Source organism: Hyla sarda, chromosome 1 (assembly GCF_029499605.1).
Source record: "Hyla sarda isolate aHylSar1 chromosome 1, aHylSar1.hap1, whole genome shotgun sequence".
In the NCBI taxonomy this organism is placed as follows: Eukaryota; Metazoa; Chordata; class Amphibia; order Anura; family Hylidae; genus Hyla; species Hyla sarda.
Window position 1 is genome coordinate 593,254,339 of NC_079189.1, and position 19,612 is coordinate 593,273,950.

Consider the following 19,612-nt stretch of genomic DNA (forward strand, 5'->3'; position numbering starts at 1 on the left):
GAAAGTGAGCTCCGGCACGTGCACGCCCTAAGGGCCAGAGGCACATATGCTGGAGATGCGGGAGCAAATGGAACAGAGACACAGGAACGTAAGTGACAGTGGGCTGAGATTCGCATGCGGGCACGTCCCGCAATGCGAATCTCAGCCCCGCTGGCAGCAGGGACAGAAAGCACTCACGGCCGGCAAGTCCGGCCAGAGTGCAACTGTAACAACTGTGGTTGTGACAGAAAAGAAATCCAAAAAGAAAAGAATATCCTCTTTAGTATAGAGCAGCCCACTGTCACTTACGTTCCTGTGTCTCTGTTCCATTTGCTCCCGCATCTCCAGCATATGTGCCTCTGGCCCTTAGGGCGTGCACGTGCCGGAGCTCACTTTCTTAAAGGGCAAGTACCCAGTTAGTTAAAGTGCTTGCACCTGTCCCCTGTTCCATAAGTATCTGCTCCTCCCTGGTCCCTGGGCCGGATCTTGGTTGTCTGTCTTTGTCTGTAATTTTCCTGTTCCTGAGTCAAGTCCTGTTCCCGAGTCAAGTCCTGTTCCCGAGTCTGTGTACCTGTTCCTAGTTCCAGCCTGTCCTGTTCCCGTGTTCCTGCCTTGTCCTTCTGTCTTGCCAGTCACTACCTGCCTGTCTCTGTCTGTGCCACATTACCCCCCCAGCTACCTGTGTGGACGAGTCGTGCCAGGGGTAGCGACCTGGGTATCACGCGCCGCTGCAAGACCATCCTGCTTTGCGGCGGGCTCTGGTGAAGGCCGGTGGCACCTTAGACCCCGTTCCCTGCATGCACGGCTCAAGTCTCTATCCACACAGACCCAGAGAATCCACCTCCTGTTGTTTACCTGCCTTGATATGTACTGGAAGGATTAAAGGGGTATTCCGGGAATTTTTTTCATTTGACTATGCTACAGGAGCTGTAAAGTTAGTGTAGTTCATAATATAGTGTCTGTACCATTGTGTGACGGTTTTCTCACAATTCTTTTGTGATTTTCACCTCACTATTTATTTTTATCAGCATACAAAATGACTGCTGTCTCGGATTTTTCCCAGCTTGCAATGCGGCCAAGACCTGACTCACTAGTCAGCTGATGACAGGGAGCCTGTCTGCTTCAATGGGTGGAGCGATCACTTGGGTGGGAGAGGGATCAATCTGTAACTAATGCAACAGCTGTAGGCACCCTGATTGAAAAACACAGGTCTGCAGCTCATTCATGTTTCAATTGGTGGGGTGACTGATGTGTGGGAAGGAGAAAAATAGAATTGTGGGATTTGTAGTAAAAAAAAAAAAAGAACAGTCAAACAGGAAATACAAGTTCACAAAAAGCTAGCCACAGTGTTATGGTAATCTGATGACTTAGCCATTTAGCCCCAAGACAAGCGCAGATCCTTCCTAAGCATGTCCATTACTGTCTGCCAGGTACGTACTAAAATCACCTTATGGTGTATAACCCCTTAAAGACTTTTCAATAGAAATAATTTACAAAATCGGTTTAACTTTCTGGCATCAGTTCATAAAAAAAAAAAAAAAAAAAAAAAAAAAATTCCACCGGAGTACCCCTTTAACTGTATAAGCATCTTGAGAATGCCCATGCAGTCAACAGGGGCTCAAGGGGGGCAGTTATAACCATGAAACCATCCGCTTCAATACACACCTGGATTATACATATGTACACATTATATATGTGTACATACTGTTCATACAAGTATACATCATATACATTTAATTAGAAATTGATAGCGGCACTTACCATGCATGGAAGTATTCTTGAACTTTTTTTCCATAGGTGCAGAAACAGACATGCAGCAGGGAGTTGCAGTCAAACAGGGGCTCTACCTGCCAACAGCTGTTTTGTGCGTCAGCTGATGCACTTTGTCTAGCCAGCAAACTGTGTGTGCTGACACATGAAACAGCTGTCGCCAGGTAGCGCCCCTGATTTTCTGTCTGCAGCTCCTCGCTGAAATTCTGTATCTGCTCTATCTCCCCTAAGTGAGTCCACCCCTCACATTATATATACAGTATGTCCCATAAGTGAGTCCACCCCTCACATTATATACAGTATCTCCCATAAGTGAGTCCACCCCTCACATTATATACAGTATCTCCCATAAGTGAGTCCACCCCTCACATTATATATACAGTATGTCCCATAAATGAGTCCACCCCTCACATTATATAGACATTATCTCCCATAAGTGAGTCCACCCCTCAAATTTTTGTAAATATATTTTTTTTATCTTTTCATGTGACAACACTGAATGCCCCTCTGTTACAATATAAAGTAGTGAGTGCACAGCCTGTATAACAGTGTTAAATGTTGTGTCCCCTCAAAATACAGCAACACCAACAATGTTTAAACCTTGGCAACCAAAGTGAGGACACTCCTTAGTGCAAATGTCCAAATTGGGCCTAAAGTGTCAATATTGTGTGGCCACCATTATTTTCCAGCACTGCCTTAATCCTCTTGGACATTGAGTTTACCAGATCTTCACAGGTTGTCACTGGAGGTCACTTTGCTCGAGAACTTTAATTGTAGTAGACTTTATTGTGCCCTTTTTCAGATCGAGGCCTCCATACTGTCCTGTTTTTGGCCTCTACAGGTAGTTCTTTTCTCCTCATATTTTTTTGTTTTTTTTGTTCTCATTGTCAGCTGTAAGACCTTATATAGACAGGGCTGTATCTTTCCAAATGCTATCAAATCACCTGAATTTACCACAGGGGACTCCGACCAAGGCGGAGAAACATCTCAGAGATGATCAAGAGAAATGAGAGGTCGCCAGAGAAAGGGTCTTAGTAAAGGGTTTAAATACTTATTTCCATGAAATTATAGATTTACAAAAATGTTTTAAATTCTGGGAGGATTTTTAAATTTTGGGAGGATTTTCTAAATCCATCGAATATTTTTTTATACTTTATCACTCTATTGCACCACACAACACAATTTATATATTTTTAAATTTTTAGATCTTTTTCTCTAATTCTCAAAATCTCATTTTCTCTTCTAACGTTTTCTCACATGTACCATACTGCCTATTTTTACCATTACCATTTATTGTACTTTTCATACCGTTTTGCAATTTTAATTAACATTTTTAACCTATTCTAAAATTTAAATTTTTCTTTAGCTATGAGATAATTTTTTTTTTACATTTCTAACTTAGGATAACTGTGTCTTTTTCGATTTCATATTAAGATTGATATGATTTTTTGTGAAACGAAAAAAAATATGTCAAGCAACATGAGAAGGTTTTCTTTTGTAATCTATTTTTTATTGAAAATACACCTACAAAGTACAATTCTTCAATCCACACTGGGTACATGAAAACAGAACCAGTAAAGAACATGTGGAAAGAAACTTCTATCGTACCTGATTCATGAAAACAGTTAGTTGTATGACAAAAAGACAAATGATTTAAAAAAAACAAAAAAACAAAACAAACAACAGCAAATAATTGACACATTTCAACATTAGGACTTCATCAAAATGTTCACAAAATTCAAAAACAACACGCACAGTTACTCTCTAAAGTTAAGATTTGTACATAGAATATTTTGTCTCTATTATAAAAAATATTTCTACTTACATTTCATAAGATCTGTATTTCTCTATTCATATTAGCAAAATATAACATTTTTATTGTACTGTATATCTCCGACTTGTGTAATGCCTGTATATATATATTTTTTTAAAGGTACCCAGTTAAAAATTTCTAGCATACGGAGATATTTCTGAGATAGTACGTACTCTGCACTTAATAAAAAGATCTCTTCTTTCACACATTATATATACAGAACAGGTATTACATAACCCTTTAACCACAGAGGCTGAGATACATTTGGGTTCATTGTCTGGTGAGTTTTTCATATCATAAATGACATGCAGCTAATTCTAAAGGACAGAATACTCAAATATATTGTTTGTTACCTGACTATTACAGGCCCATTTTGTATTAATTCACAATATGGTTCCCATAGACTGCTACTGCCCCATTCTGTGCCCCCCTTTTGCTTCAAATTTTATACAGAGGCTTCTTCTCTGTCAGAGAGAGAAAAAAAAAAGTGTGGCATATGGAACACTTTTTTATGGAGGTATTTTCCCCAGAAGCATTGTTGCATGCATGGACCCTACAGAAAACACTATAACTAACTCATTTATTTTATTACCATCAGGCTACATTTACACAGGGCTATAGGGAAACTGATCCTTATAAAACCACATTCGCCTACATGTGCTTATGGCAGGTCAAAATTGCACATGAAAAATGCTAATTTTTTTTGTATCTTGACTGTTTTTATTTTTGTCCCTTGCAGTGGTCACTTAATAGGCCTCAATTTTAAAGCACAAATAATCCCTTTTAAAGGGGTGTTCCCATCTCAACCTGTTATCCCCTATCAATAGGATAGGTGATAACAAGCTGATCAGTGGAGGTCTTACCGATGGGCCCCCACCGATCCTAAAAAATGGGACAAAATTGCCCCTAGAGTTAATAAATCGCAGCCACCGATCCATTGATTTTCTATGGGGCCGCTAAACATTTCCAAGAGTTTAACTCTGTTCAGTAATGTTCAGTGGCCCCACAGAGAAGGAATAGAGGGCTGACTGCACACACAGTTTGCGCTCTATTGATTTCAGGGATGACTATGTCCACATGCTCAGGATTGGTAGGGGTCCTAGCAGTCGGACTCCCACCGCTCAGCTTGTTATCCTCTATCCAATAAATAGGTCATAACAAGTTGAAAGACCGATACCCCTTTAAGATTAGGAGCCGCTGGTGAAAAAGTACGAGTGTAGGCCACAATTTTAATCGTGAGTTCCAGATCCCACCTATCTCAGCTACATATAGGGGAGGAAGCTGTATGTATGTGGTGTTCTACACTGAAGTCTATGAGAGTTATGAAGACAGCGAACCAGATGACTCTCTTAAACTTCAAAATAAAGAGCTACATGTAAGCCTTGCCACTGTTCTACATCTTCTTGGCTGAATAGGATCACCAAATAAGATCACCCCCCCTACCCCATCGAGGACGGTGGGTGGTTGAAGCCTTCTACTTCCACAAGGTAGTAAAGGCCTCAGACCTATGCCCTCCCGGCTATATAACAGAGACTGCTGTGGACCCATACTGCATATGCATCAGGGGTTCATACATACACCATGGCCTATTCCAATTAATAGGGCATTATAAAGGTATTCCTACAAATTTCGGCACAGACTGTATATCGTCAAATAAGGCACAAGGCTTTGACACGTGTATGGATCCTAATTCTCCAACATTACATATTGGACCATAATGGTAAAACACCATCAGCAAAAATCACTATGGCCTAAAAATCTCTCTACATGAACAAGATATTGAGGTCATTTAGAAAAGAAAAAAAATCTCAACATATTCCCATATTTTATATTCCCAATTCGGAACCAAGAGGTGATTTAAAGGGGTACTCCACTGCACCAGCGTTCAGAACATTCTGTTCTGAACGCTGGATACGGGCTGCAGGGGTCGTGATGTCACAACCACGCCCCCTCAATGCATGCCTATGGGAGGGGGTGTGGCAGCCACCACGCTCCCTCCCATAGACTTGCATTGAGGGGGCATGGCTGTGACGTCATGACACCCACAACCCGCACCCATTGTTTGAAACAAAATGTTCCGAACGCTGGGGCAGTGGAGTACCCCTTTAAGTGAGGGCCAAGGAGTTCTCTGGGTGGATCCTGTATGAAAAGTATCAAAATGGACTGGTGCAAAGTTTGAATAGAATCATGCTCAATAAGTATTTTTTTTAAAGGTGAACACACCGTAAAAAGATGTTGACTCAAAAGCAGCATCAATATCATTGAAATAAAAAAATAAAAAATAAAAAAAACATAAAAAACATAGCAGTAGTCTTAGCTGCCACCTAGTGTTTTTCGGGAGATAAGAATGAAATCTTCAAGTAAAAAATGCCAACAACAACCATGGTATAATAACAACATAAATCTTAATTATAGGGGCCTCTGATGGGGACATTTATTTTATTAAAAAACACAATATCCCTTTTAAATGTGTACAATTCACAGTAATGTATCAGAGGAGCTTACGATTCAAGGGGTTGTGAACATTAGACAATCGTTTTCTACTAGAAAAAATCTTCTAATGATAAGTCGATCAGAGTGTCTTCAAATATCGCAACCCAGCAGCAAATGTTCGATTCCCCTCTTGCGTCACCACAGGGGAAATTAAACATTACAAATTTCCTATTGCAATCAGTGGGATACTTGTATAAAGTAGGGAAAGGCTAGGCACCCCTGAAGAGAGAGAGAGAGAGGCACTCTTTATAGCCACCCTGATGAGGGCCCTAAATGGCAAAAGTTTCTCACAGTAACACTTGTGAATTTAGTCCGAGAAATTTGTTCTTGGGTAAATTTAGAAAGATTCCTGTACGAAACTTTAAATTTTTTAGGATCCTCATCTAAGAGGCCTTTGGTGTTAACAATTAGCTTCCTTTTTAAAATCTAGGGGGTAGTTTATATAAAAAATGTGGGTGGTAAAAAACTAAAACGATGCTATTCCCCAGGTCTAGATCATTTGGCCTCTAAAGAGCAGGGGCCCCTTCATATTCCTCATGTCAGGCCTTCTATTGGGGTTCAAGAGTGCTTGTTTGCCCAACTATTTTTCCGTTGTAAGACGGTTTAGGGAAGCCTTCCTATGTCTACTGTTCTAACCCTTATTTACTTATGATGCAGAACCTGTGAAGAAGGACAGCCATTTTCAGCTTTACTCCACCCATTGGGAAACATTGGGATGGGACCTCCTCCCCATGGGGTCCCATAGAAGTTGCAGGGACTGCTTCTATGGTATGTTTGCCCCAGCTAGACAAGTCCCCCCCCCCTCCCCCCTTAGGATTCCTGTACAATGCTAAATGTGTAGCAGTCCCCCTGCTTTTGCTATGTCACTGGTTTCCAGTCATATAAAGAGAAATATAAAATAAAACTCTTAAACAAACATGGCAATATCACCTGGTTAGCACAAACTGGTCAAAGCCATGTTGGCAAATTAACTTTTTAAAAGGAACGGGTATTATGGCACTGGTGATTGGTGGTTGTCTGGTTACACCCAGTGTCACACTGGCACCAGATGATATGTTTGAAAATAAAGACAAAATTAAATGGATGTATTTCCAGTCAGAAGACATTGTAGGACACCTACATCTTAGTTTCACTATCTATGGGCTTATCGGTTTCGTTCTCTTGGGAGATCAGCTGGTATGGTTTCTTCATCTCATTTTCTTCAATCACCGAGTTGCCCATTTCGGCATCACCGTGCTTCAGTTCATGTCTGGACAAGTGCTCCACTATTCCAGCACCAAGAGAGTCCCCAAGCACGTTTGTGGTGGTACGGAGCCGGTCCCTGTAATTATAAAAGAAGACCATGAAGGGCAAGCCTAGTACGTACTCTAGTATTTACAAGATAAAGACAAGATCTAAGTAATTCTCAACTTTTTATCTTCAGGTCCAACATTCTTCACTGCTACATTATTTAATGTATCAAGATAAATATGCCCCCCCCCCCCCCCTTGAAGAGTCATTAGCCAACCATACACATTAGGTCACTGGCTCATCCTGCCTCAATTGTTGTATTGTCTTATATGCATAGTCCCAGACCCAAAATGTCACCCTTGCGAGGGTTGTTTTGGCTTCAGGGTAGAATTCCACACATCTGCTTTACCAATCCATATCATAGATATTTTTTTTAAATCAACTGGTGCCAGAAAGATAAACAGATTTGCAAATCACTTCTATTAAAAAATCTTAATCCTTCCAGTACTTTTATAGGGGCTGTATACTAAAGAGAAATCCAAAAAAGAAATGCATTTCCTCTGATGTCATGACCACAGTGCTCTCTGCTGAACTCTGCTGTCCATTTTAGGAACTGTCCAGAGCAGCATATGTTTGCTATGGGGATTTTCTCCAGCTCTGGACAGTTCCTAAAATGGACAGCAGAGGTCAGCAGAGAGCACTGTGGTCATGACATCAGAGGAAATGCATTTTTTGGGGGGATTTCTCTTTATTATACAGCCCCTAAAAAGTACTGGAAGGATTGAGATTTTTTAATAGAAATGATTTACAAATCTGTTTAACTTTCTGGCACCAGTTGATTTAAAATTTTTTTTTTTTTTAAAGTGTCCATGGGAGTACCCCTTTAACCCCTTAAGGACTCAGACCATTTTGGCCTTAAGGACAATTGAATTTTTACGTTTTCATTTTTTCCTCCTCGCCTTCTAAAAATCTAAACTCTTTTATATTTTCATCCACAGACTAGTATGAGGGCTTGTTTTTTACGCGACCAGCTGTCCTTTGTAATTACATAACTCATTATATCATAAAATGTAGGGTGCAACCAAAAAACACTATTTTTGTGGGGAAATTAAAACGAAAAACGCAATTTTGCTAATTTTGGAAGGTTTCGTTTTCACGCCGTACAATTTATGGTAAAAGTGACATGTGTTCTTTATTCTGAGGGTCAATACGATTAAAATGATACCCATTATTACATACTTTTCTATTATTGTTGCGCTTATAAAAAATCACAAACTTTTTAACCAAATTAGTACGTTTATAATCCCTTTATTTTGATGACCTCTAACTTTTTTATTTTTCCGTAAAAGCGGCGGTATGGGGGCTAATTTTTTGCAACATGATCTGTACTTTTTTTTGATACCACATTTGCATATAAAAAACTTTTAATACATTTTTTATAATTTTTTTTTAAATAAAATGTATTAAAAAAGTAGCAATTTTGGACTTTTTTTTTTCCGTTCACTCCGTTCACCGTACGGGATCATTAACATTTAATTTTAATAGTTCGGACATTTACGCATGCGGCGATACCAAATATGTCTATAAAAAAATTTTTACGCTTTTTGGGGGTAAAATAGGAAAAAACGGACGTTTTACTTTTTTATTGGGGGAGTGGATTTTTCCCTTTTTTTTTACTTTTACTTTTACATTTTTTAACATTTTTTTTTACACTTGAATAGTCCCCATAGGGGACTATTCATAGCAATACCATGATTGCTAATACTGACCTGTTCTATGTATAGGACATAGAACAGATCAGTGTTATCGGCAATCTTCTGCTCTGGTCTGCTCGATCTCAGACCAGAGCAGGAGACCCCGGGAGCCAGACGGAGGAAGGTGAGGGGACCTCCGTGCGGCATTCTGAATGATCGGATCCCCGCAGCAGCGCTGCGGGCGATCCGATCGTTCATTTAAATCGCGCACTGCCGCAGATGCCGAGATCTGTATTGATCCCGCCCCCTTGAATGGTTAATGGCGGACGCCCGCGAGATCGCGGGCGTCGGCCATTGCCGGCGGGTCCCTGGCTGCGATCAGCAGCCGGGATCAACCGCGCATGACACGGGCATCGCTCCGATGCCCGCGGTTATGCACAGGACATAAATGTACGTCCTGGTGCATTAAGTACCACCGCACCAGGACGTACATTTACGTCCTGCGTCCTTAAGGGGTTAAAAAAGGTATTAAAACTCATCATAGAGTCCCGAGTTTTTTCTGGCTGAGAATGTCATGAACACTACTACATAACTGTGCAGTCTGGTTCTGCAGCCATACACCTTTATAGAACAAACAAACAATTGGATTCATCAGGTGCAGTAAAGACGTCTTGTTTATTAAAATGGAAAAGGAGCAAAAAAAAATAGTCATATCAAGAATAAGAGCTAAATATATAAACAAAGTATACAAGAATTCATGTTTATACACATATTATTGGAAACCTTTCAAATAGCATTACATTTCTCTGTGCATGTGATGTAAATATAAGAAATACTAATGCTAATGCTAATAGTAATAACACAATAACTAGATGACTATATACATGCATTAATAATTAAGCTCTCTTTTTAAATGAAGGCCGAACAGATGAACTGTATTCTGTCAGATGAACAGAGCAGCAGAATCCTATTTTAATCAGTAGGACTCTGCTGCTGCAGCATATTCATGCGAAATTCCGCACGGACATTCTGCCGTGTCAGCATAGCCTTATTTTTAACCCCTTAAGGACCAAGCCCATTTTGACCATAAGGACCAGGCCAATTTTATTTTTGCGTTTTTGTTTTTTCCTCCTCGCCTTCTAAAATCCATAACTCTTTTATATTTCCATCCACAGAACCATATGAGGCTTGTTTTTTGCATGACCAATTGTACTTTGTAATGACACACCTCATTTTACCATAAAATGTACCACGAACCCCAAAAAATTATTTTCTTTAGTGAGGAAATTTTAATGAAAACCACAATTTTGCAATTTTTGGAGGGTCTACTTTTCACACTGTACAGTTTACGGTAAAAAAATAATTTCTTTATTATTCTGTGGGTTAATACTAATAAAATGATACCCATCTTTACATACTTTTCTATCATTGTACTCCTTTTAAAAATATCAAACGTCCTGGGTCCCGGTCCTGCGATATAACGCGGGGTCACACGGTGACCCCGCATCATATCACAGCAGGCCCGGCGTCATAGTGAAGCCGGGACCCGCCTCTAATAGCGCGCGGCACTGATCGCGGTGCCGCGCGCTATTAACCCTTTAGCCGCGCGCTCAAAGCTGAGTCGCGCGGCTTAAAACGAAAGTGAAAGTTGCCGGTTAGCTCAGGGAGCTGTTCGGGATCGCCGCGTTATAATCGCGGCATCCCGAACAGCTGTAGCATAGGAGGAAGGTCTCTTACCTTCCTTCCTGCTGTCCGATCGCCGAATGAATTCTTCAAGCCTGAGATCCAGGCTTGAGCATTCAATCGCCGAAAACACTGATTGATGCATTCCTATGGAGATGCATCAATCAGTGTTAAAGATCAGTTAATGCAATGTTATAGCCCCTTATGGGAGCTATAATATTGCATAAAAAAAAGTGTAAAAAAATCATTAACCCTTTCAATTATCCCTTCCCCTAATAAAAGTTTGAATCACCCGGCATTTCCAAGAATAAAAAAAACACAGTGTAAATAAAAATAAAACATATGTGGTATCGCCGTGTGCGGAAATGTCTGAATTATAAAAATATACCACTTTTGAAACAGCACGTTCAATGGCGTATGCGCAAAAAATTTCCAAAGTCCAAAATAGCGCATTTTTTATCACTTTTTATACCTCAAAAAAGTGAATAAAAAGTGATCAAAAAGTCTGATCAGAACAAAAATGGTACCGCTAAAAACTTCAGATCACGGTGCAAAAAATGAGCCCCCATACTGCCCTGAACACAGAAAAATAAAAAAGTTATAGGGGTCAGAAAATGACCATTTTAAACGTATTATTTCCTGCATGTATTCATGATTTTTTTCTGAAGTGATACAAAATCAAACCTATATAAGTAGGGTATCATTTTAACCATATGGACCTACAGAATAAAGATAAGGCATAATTTTTGCCGAAAAATGTACTGCGTAAAAACGGAAGCCCCCAAAACTTACAAAATAGTGTTTTTTCATCAATTTTGTCGCACATTGATTTTTTTTCCCGTTTCACCGTAGATTTTTGGGTAAAATGACTAATGTAGAATTAGTGACGCAAAAAATAAGCCATCAAATAGAATTTTAGGTGAAAATTTTAAAGAGTTATGATTTTTTAAAGTTAAGGAGGAAAAATTGAAAATGAAAAAACGGAAAAAGCCCGGGTCCTTAAGGGGTTACAATCACCATATTTTGATCACCATGATCTGTACTTTTTATCAATACCATATTTGAATATATGAAACTTTTAAAATCACTTTTTATTAATTTTTTGGGAATAAAATGTGACAAAAAAAAGCAGCAATTTTGGATTTTTTTCTTTTAAGTATATGCTGTTCACCGTATGGGATTATTAACATTATAGTTCGAACATTTACGCACATTTTTTATACGCTTTTTATGTCCCCAAAGGGAACTTTTTATTGCAACAATTAGATTGCATATACTGAACAGTGCTATGCAAAGGCATAGCACTGATCAGTATTATCGGCTATCTTCTGCTCTGGTCTGCTCGATCTTAGACCAGAGCAGAAGACCCCAGGAGACAGATTGAGGCAGGTGAGGGGACCTCCATCTGCCATTTTAGATGATCGGATCCCCGCGGCTGCATCGCAGGCGATCCGATCATCTGTTAAAACGCGCATAGCCTCAGATGCCGTGATCTGTATTGATCGCGGCATCTGAGGGGTTAATGGCAAACATCAGCGCGATCGCCGATGTCCACCATCACCGGCGGGTTCCCAGCTGCTGAAAGCATCCAGGATCTGCAGTGCATAAGGCGAGCACCGCTCCGATGCTCGTAATCATGTACAGGACATAAATATAAGTCCTGGTGCGCGGAGTAACAAGTGATCTCCCAGATCTTATCGATGTCCCCCTCCAAATAAGAAGGAGGTCATCTATATTTCTGCCATACCATAACATGTTTAACATGGGGGAGAGTTGTCAAAACCTGTCCAGAGGAAAAGTTGCCCATAGCAACCAATCAGATCACTTCTTTCATTTTGCAGAGGCCTTTTAAATAATGAAAGAAGCTATCTGATTGGTTGCTGAGGGGCAACTCAGCAACTTTTCCTCTGGACAGGTTTTGGTAAATCTCCCCCAATGTTCTTCCCAGTATGACATCTGACATCCCATCTTTGCCAATGTGTGTGTGTGTGTGTGTGTGTGTGTGTGTGTGGGGGGGGGGGGGTTGGGGGAGGGGAACCGGGGAGTTGGCGACTGTGGTTGTGACCCAGAATGCTGGGTTTGGGCGGCTGTGGTTGTGATGTCATGCCACGCCCCCTCCATTCATGTCTATGGGAAAGGGCAGTGACGTCTTAAGAAGGCATGGCGTGATGTCATGACCACTGCTGCCCGAACCCAGTGTTCAGAACATAATGTTCCTAACTCCGGGTGTTGCACTGTGGTCACGGGGGTCCTAGCGTCCAGACCCCCACAATCAGACACCTTATCTCTTTTCCTTTGGATGTACAACTATCATTCATTCTTGGTTCTATATATCGGTAATTAATGCTGCATATGGGTTTACATGTATTTACACGTATATGATATACCTTTTGTCTATTGTGAAAAAATATATGTGCACATACTTACATGCACTTCCACTTTAGTAGTTATAGTTATTTTTACATGATTGTGAGAATTAATTTTTTGTTTTCACTCTTCTCACTAGCAAACAAAGTAAGGCAGGGTTCACACTACGTTTTCTCCCATACGGGAGCGCATACGGCAGGGGGGAGCTAAAACCTCGCGCTCCCATATGTCTTCGTATGCGCTCCCGTATGTCATTCATTTCAATGAGCCGGCCGGAGTGAAACGTTCGGTCCGGTCGGCTCATTTTCGCGCCGTATGCGCTTTTACGACCGGGCCTAAAACCGTGGTTGACCACAGTTTTAGGTCCGGTTGTAAAAGCGCATACGGCGCAAGAATGAGCCGACCGGACCGAACGTTTCACTCCGGCCGGCTCATTGAAATGAATGACATACGGGAGCGCATACGAAGGCATACGGGAGCGCGAGGTTTTAGCTCCCCCCTGCCGTATGCGCTCCCGTATGGGAGAAAACGTAGTGTGAACCCACCCTAAGGAATATTTTCCTCTATTGTCAATGTTAGTATTTTTACTATGTTTTTGCACACTTATCTACTATGCGTCTCACAATATTATCTTTATATAGGTTTCCCATATTATAAAGAAATTGGGGGATATTTAACAAAACCTGTCCAGAGGAAAAGTTGCCCAGTTGCCCATAGCAACCAATCAGATTGCTTCTTTCAGTTGCAGAGGCCTTGTTAAAAATGAAAGAAGCGATCTGATTGGTTGCTATGGGCAACTGGGCAACTTTTCCTGTGGACAGGTTATGCTAGATCTCCCCCATTGTGCTTTTTTTTTTTTTATCAGACATATGATCAGTTTAATTCATTTTTATCGATTATGCCACAGGAGTGGCCCTATATGTGAAAGAAGGTATAAAATCTAACCTAATACAAGTTGGTGGGGCCAGCATAGAGTCAGTTTGGGTTACGTTGCAGTTTGGTAATCAGACAGTAACTTTTGTAGGTGTGATATATAGATGACCTGGCAAAGTTAAAGAATTAGATGATCTACTAGTTGAAGAAATAGCTAAAATGACAATGAATTTGGTATTCACAAATGGGGATTTGGTATATGGTGTTATTGTAGGCAAAAGCTTGGGATCTAGTGATCACCAATCAGTGTGGTTTAATATAAGAACAGTGAAGGAGCCACACCGCACAAAAACAAAAGTTTTAGATTTTAGAAAAACAGACTTTTCAAAAATGAGATTAATCATAAATGAGTCCCTATCAGACTGGAACAGATTACATGGAGTCCAGGAGAAATGGGACTACTTAAAAGACACATTATTGAAGGCAACAGAAAATTGTATTAGACTTCTCAGTAAAAGCAGAAAAAGAGACCACTGTGGTACTCAGCAGAAGTGGACAAAATCATAAAAAACAAAAATCTAGCATTTAGTAATTCTAAAACAACCCAGAGCAATGAAGATAGGGAAATCTACAAGACTAGGCAGAAAGAGGCCAAGCAAGTTATAAGAACTTCTAAAGCGCAAGCAGAAGAAAAACTAGCTCAGTCTGTGAAAAAAGGGGATAAGACATTCTTCAGATATATAAATGAAAAAAGGAAATGAAAACAAGGAATAACTAATTTAAAAACAAAGGAAGAAAGGTATGTAGAAGAGAATAAGGGGCTAGCCGACTGCCTTAATGAATACTTCTGTTCAGTTTTTACAGAAGAAAAAGAAGGAAAAGGACCTCAATTAGGGAGAAAGACTAATGAAAAGTTTGATGCATGTGTCTTTACAGAGGAAGAGGTTCTACGTTTGCTGTCTAAAGTGAAGACAAATAAGTCACAGGGGCCTGATGGGATACACCCAAAATTATTAAGAGCTTAGTGGTGAGCTAGCAAAACCGTTAACAGATGTATTTAACCTATCAATGGTAACAGGAGTCATCCCGGAAGATTGGAAATTAGCAAATGTCGTGCCCATTCACAAGAAAGGTAGTAGGGAGAAATCAAGCAACTATAGGCCAGTAAGTCTGACATCAATAGTGGGGAAATTAGTGGAAACCCTACTAAAGGATAGGATTGTGGAACATCTAAAATCCCAAGGATTGCAAGATGAAAAACAACATGGGTTTACTTCAGGGAGATCATGTCAAACAAACCTTATTGATTTTTTTGACTGGGTGACTAAAATAATAGATGGCGGAGGGGCAGTAGACATTGCATATCTAGATGTTTGTAAAGCTTTTGACACTGTCCCACATAGAAGACTTATCAATAAACTACAGTCATTGAGCTTGGACTCCCATATTGTTGAGTGCATTAGGCAGTGGCTGAGTGACCGACAACAGAGGGTTGTAGTCAATGGAGAATATTTAGAGCAAGGTCTTGTTACCAGTGGGATACCTCAGGGATCTGTACTAGGACCAATTTTGTTTAATATCTTCATTAGTGATATTGCAAAAGGTCTTGATGGTAAGGTATGTCTTTTTGCTGATGACACAAAGATATGTAACAGGGTTGATGTTCCTGGAGGGATCTGCCAAATGGAAAAGGATTTAGGCAAACTAGAAGAATGGTCAGAACTTTGGCAACTGAAATTTAATGTGGATAAGTGCAAGATAATGCACCTGGGGCGTAAAAACCCTCGGGTAGAATATAGAATATTTGACACAGTCCTGACCTCAGTATCTGAGGAAAGGGATTTAGGAGTAATTATTTCAGAAGACTTAAAGGTAGGAAGACAATGTAATAGAGCAGCAGGAAACGCTAGCAGAATGCTTGGATGTATAGGGAGAGGTATAAGCAGTAGAGAGAGAAGTGCTCATGCCACTGTACAGAACACTGGTGAGACCTCACTTGGAGTATTGTGCGCATTACTGGTGGCTGTATCTCCAGAAGGATATAGATACTCTAGAAAGCGTTCAAAGATGATACTAAACTAGTACATGGATTGCAGGATAAAACTTACCAGAAAAGGTTAAAGGACCTTAATATGTATAGAACAAAGAAAAGACAAAGGGGATATGATAGAGACTTTTAAATACATAAAGGGAATCAACACGGTAAAGGAGGAGAGCATATTATAAAGAAAAAAAAACTACAACAAGAGGACATAGTTTTATATTAGAGGGGCAAAGGTTTCTGCAGTAATATGAGGAAGTATTACTTTACTGAGAGAGTAGTGGATGCATGGAATAGCCTTCCTGCAGAAGTGGTCACTGCAAATACAGTGAAGGAGTTTAAACATGCATGGGATAAGCATAAGGCTATCCTCCATATAAGATGGGGCCAGGGACTATTGATAGGATTCAGATTATTGGGCAGACTAGATGGGCCAAATGGTTCTTATCTGCCGACACATTCTATGTTTTGTTATATATTTTTTTATGTTTATGAATTTAATACATGAATTAATCTATTTTTATACACAATAAATTATGTGATATTATAATTAAATTATATTATTTGTGTTTATCCTGGCAGCATAGGCTTCATTCACACTGCCGTTGTTACGCCGTGTACCAGTTTTTTTTGAGAGACAACCATGATGTGCTGTATGCGTTTAGAAAGAAAAATTGGGCAAAAGAATTTTGTCTGATGACATTATAGCATTGTATAAGTCTATATCAGAAGAAGTTGCATTGATAGCATTGACACATATAGTAGCTACTCCAACCACCTGTTCCAGCCCCTGTTTCTCAGTGCCCCCCTGTCTGTGAAAGTGCAAATGTTTCATTTAATCAGTTATGGTTCATCGTTATCGCTCTATCGATTTTTTAAATTTAAATTTAAGATTTAATAATAAAATGTGTGGATACAAAATTCAACAAGGAGTCATATGTCACGTGGCGGCACAATGACAGAGAATAGAGGTGGCAGCAGCATGAGGAGACCATAATCTGGCAGAATGACAGCCTGGAGCAGCATGAGGATGAGACCATAGGGCCTCACAATCCCTAAGATAAAAAGATGAATGTTTAAATATAAATTGAAGTTTTATGGTAGCTAGTTCTTCCTTAAAAAATTTTAAGTAATGAACAAGCAGCATGAGGAGACCATGTAGTGGCTGAATGACACAGCCTGGAGTTTGCGGCAGCATGAGGAGACCATATAGTGGCTGAATGACACAGCCTGGAGTGAGACAGCCCGGAGGTGGCAGCAGCAGCATCAGGAGTCCTGAAAGTGACCAGGTGACAGAGTGGTGCAGTGGGTGGCAATACCAGTACCCGGTGACGCCCATCACGCCCCCTCCCATAGACTTGCATTGAGGGGGTGTGGCCGTGAGGTTACGAGGGGGCTGTGACTGTGATGTCACGAGCCTCCGCATCGCCAGTCATGCGGCAAAGAGCAAAGTTAGCTCTGTGCACCGGATGTCTGGGGTGCTGCAGCAGAGATTGAGGGGGTCTTTTGGATAGAGAATAAGATGTCTAGGGGCGGAATACCCCTTTAATACTGGTTACAAGGTGTGTTTTATGGGGTAGATTTATAAATATGTGTCTGTGTGCAGCCACTTCACAGCCTTTTATCTTATGTGCACCAAATTTATCATTTTTCTAAGGCAAGGTAGAGGTGGTATACATTTCCTTTTTTTTACGTTTGCGCATTATTTTTGCGCCTTTTTAAAAAAAGACGCAGTTAATAAATCTCATCCACTGCTTAGTCAAGAATGAAGCACTGCCCTTGACAGTCACTTTTGCCAAAGTCTTCCATTTTGAAATTGCAATCTCAAAAACTAACTGTGCAAAAAATATTGCTTTAAATTTCAGCCAATAAAATGTCAAGAAGGCAATGATAAATCTCTCCAACTGTGTGCAATACAATGACAATACTATGTAACCTGGCATTTACTCGTATGGAATACTCATGTGAGAGAAAGGATAATTAGGGGACAGGTGTTCTGTATCTATGTAACTAACCTGTGGGGGGTATAGAACTTTTGTTTGCATCTCGTATTTACTAACCATGATTAAAGGGGTACTCCACCCCTTGACATCTTATCCTCTATCCAAAGAATAGGGGATAAGCTGTCTGATTGCGGGGGTCATGACCCTGAATCCAGTGGTCTGAACATAATGTTCAGAATGCTGGGTGCCTGCACAGATAACGCGGGGGGATCCCAGCGGGACCTTGGCGATCAGACATCTGATCCCTTTTCCTTTAGATAGAGGATAAGATGCCTAGGGGCAGGGTACCCCTTTAAAGGGGTTATCCACCATAAGGTGATTTTAGTACATACCTGGCAGCGGTAATGGACATGCTTAGGAAGGATCTGCGCTTGTCTTGGGGGTAAATGGCTATGTTGTAAGATTACCATAACACTGTGGCTAGCTTTTTGTGAACTAGTATTTCCTGTTTGATTTTTCTTCCTTTGCCTACAAATCCCATAATTCCATTTTCCTCCCTCCCACACATCAACCACCCCACCCATTGGAACATAAATGAGCTACATTCATTCAAAAGACCTGTGGTTTTCTATCAGGGTGCCTACAGCTTTTGCATTAGTTGCAGATTGATCCCTCCACCCATTGAAGCAGACAGACTCCCTGTCATCAGCTGACTAGTGAGTCAGGTCTCAGCCGCATTGCAACCTGGGAAAAATCTGAGACAACTGTCATTTTGTATGCTGTTAAAAATAAATATTGGGGTGAAAATCACATAAGAATTGTAACAAAACAGTCACACACAGGTACAGACACTATATTATGAATACCCCTTTAAGGGTACCTAGATGGCAGAAAAGCACCGGTTTACTGGCTGCCGAAGCCATTTTGTTATGCTTTGACACTTTAAGGCTAGGTTTCCACAAAGGTTTTTTTTCTGACATTGTTTCGGAATAATGCCACTGCAGTTTTTGTGCCAAAGTCAGAAATGGATCCAGCAGGAAGGAGAAGTATAAGTATTTACTGTATATTTCCCAATAATTTTGAATACACTTCTGACTTTGGCTCAAAAACAGCAGGGACAGAAAAAAAAACCTGTGCGGAAACATAACCTAATAAACAAGAAGGCCTAAACTCACCTGCTGGGTCCAGTGGTCTGTTTGTTCTATAAGTCTACTGGGTCCTGGAGGGAGGACACAGGATTTGAGAAACAGCAGGACGGGACTTATTTGCATGGCGAGCCGGACACCACTTTCTTTGTTATCCACACACTCTCCGTGCACCTCTTTTGCTTTAATTATTATTTGCAGATTTGCACAATTTTTCTTTTTTGATGCCTTGGTGTAGTATTTAAAAAATGGCCTCTCCTGTGAATGAACCTTTGGTAAATACTTACAAGAACCAATCGACTGCAATGATCAACGTGATGTCCTCTGTTGGCAAACCCACCGATGTCAGCACAATAACCATGGTGACCAGGCCGGCTTGTGGGATCCCAGCGGCTCCAATACTTGCAGCTGTGGCTGTGATACTACAAATGGAAAACAGAATATATTATCTACAGAGAATATTATGATAAAGCATGGTGCATCACCTGAAACCATAAGGCTAAAAGCTTCCAGATCATATGGTCAAACATAATTGTTCTGAATGGGGACACTTACAGTATTTGCAATGCCACGTACAATTT

The 19,612-nt window shown here is 40.5% G+C and overlaps 1 protein-coding gene across 1 annotated transcript in view; it reads right to left on the bottom strand.

The window, feature by feature from the left end:
- Positions 1-3,237: 3,237 nt before the first annotated feature.
- Positions 3,238-19,612, bottom strand: part of SLC1A3 (solute carrier family 1 member 3) — a 75,328-nt gene continuing 58,953 nt past the window's right edge. Inside the window, exons 9-10 of the mRNA XM_056546422.1 lie at positions 19,319-19,453; positions 3,238-7,376 (exon numbers count right to left, since the gene is read on the bottom strand). Coding sequence (XP_056402397.1) covers positions 7,172-7,376; positions 19,319-19,453 — 340 coding nt within the window. The 3' untranslated portion in view covers positions 3,238-7,171. The remainder of the gene's footprint in view (positions 7,377-19,318; positions 19,454-19,612) is intronic.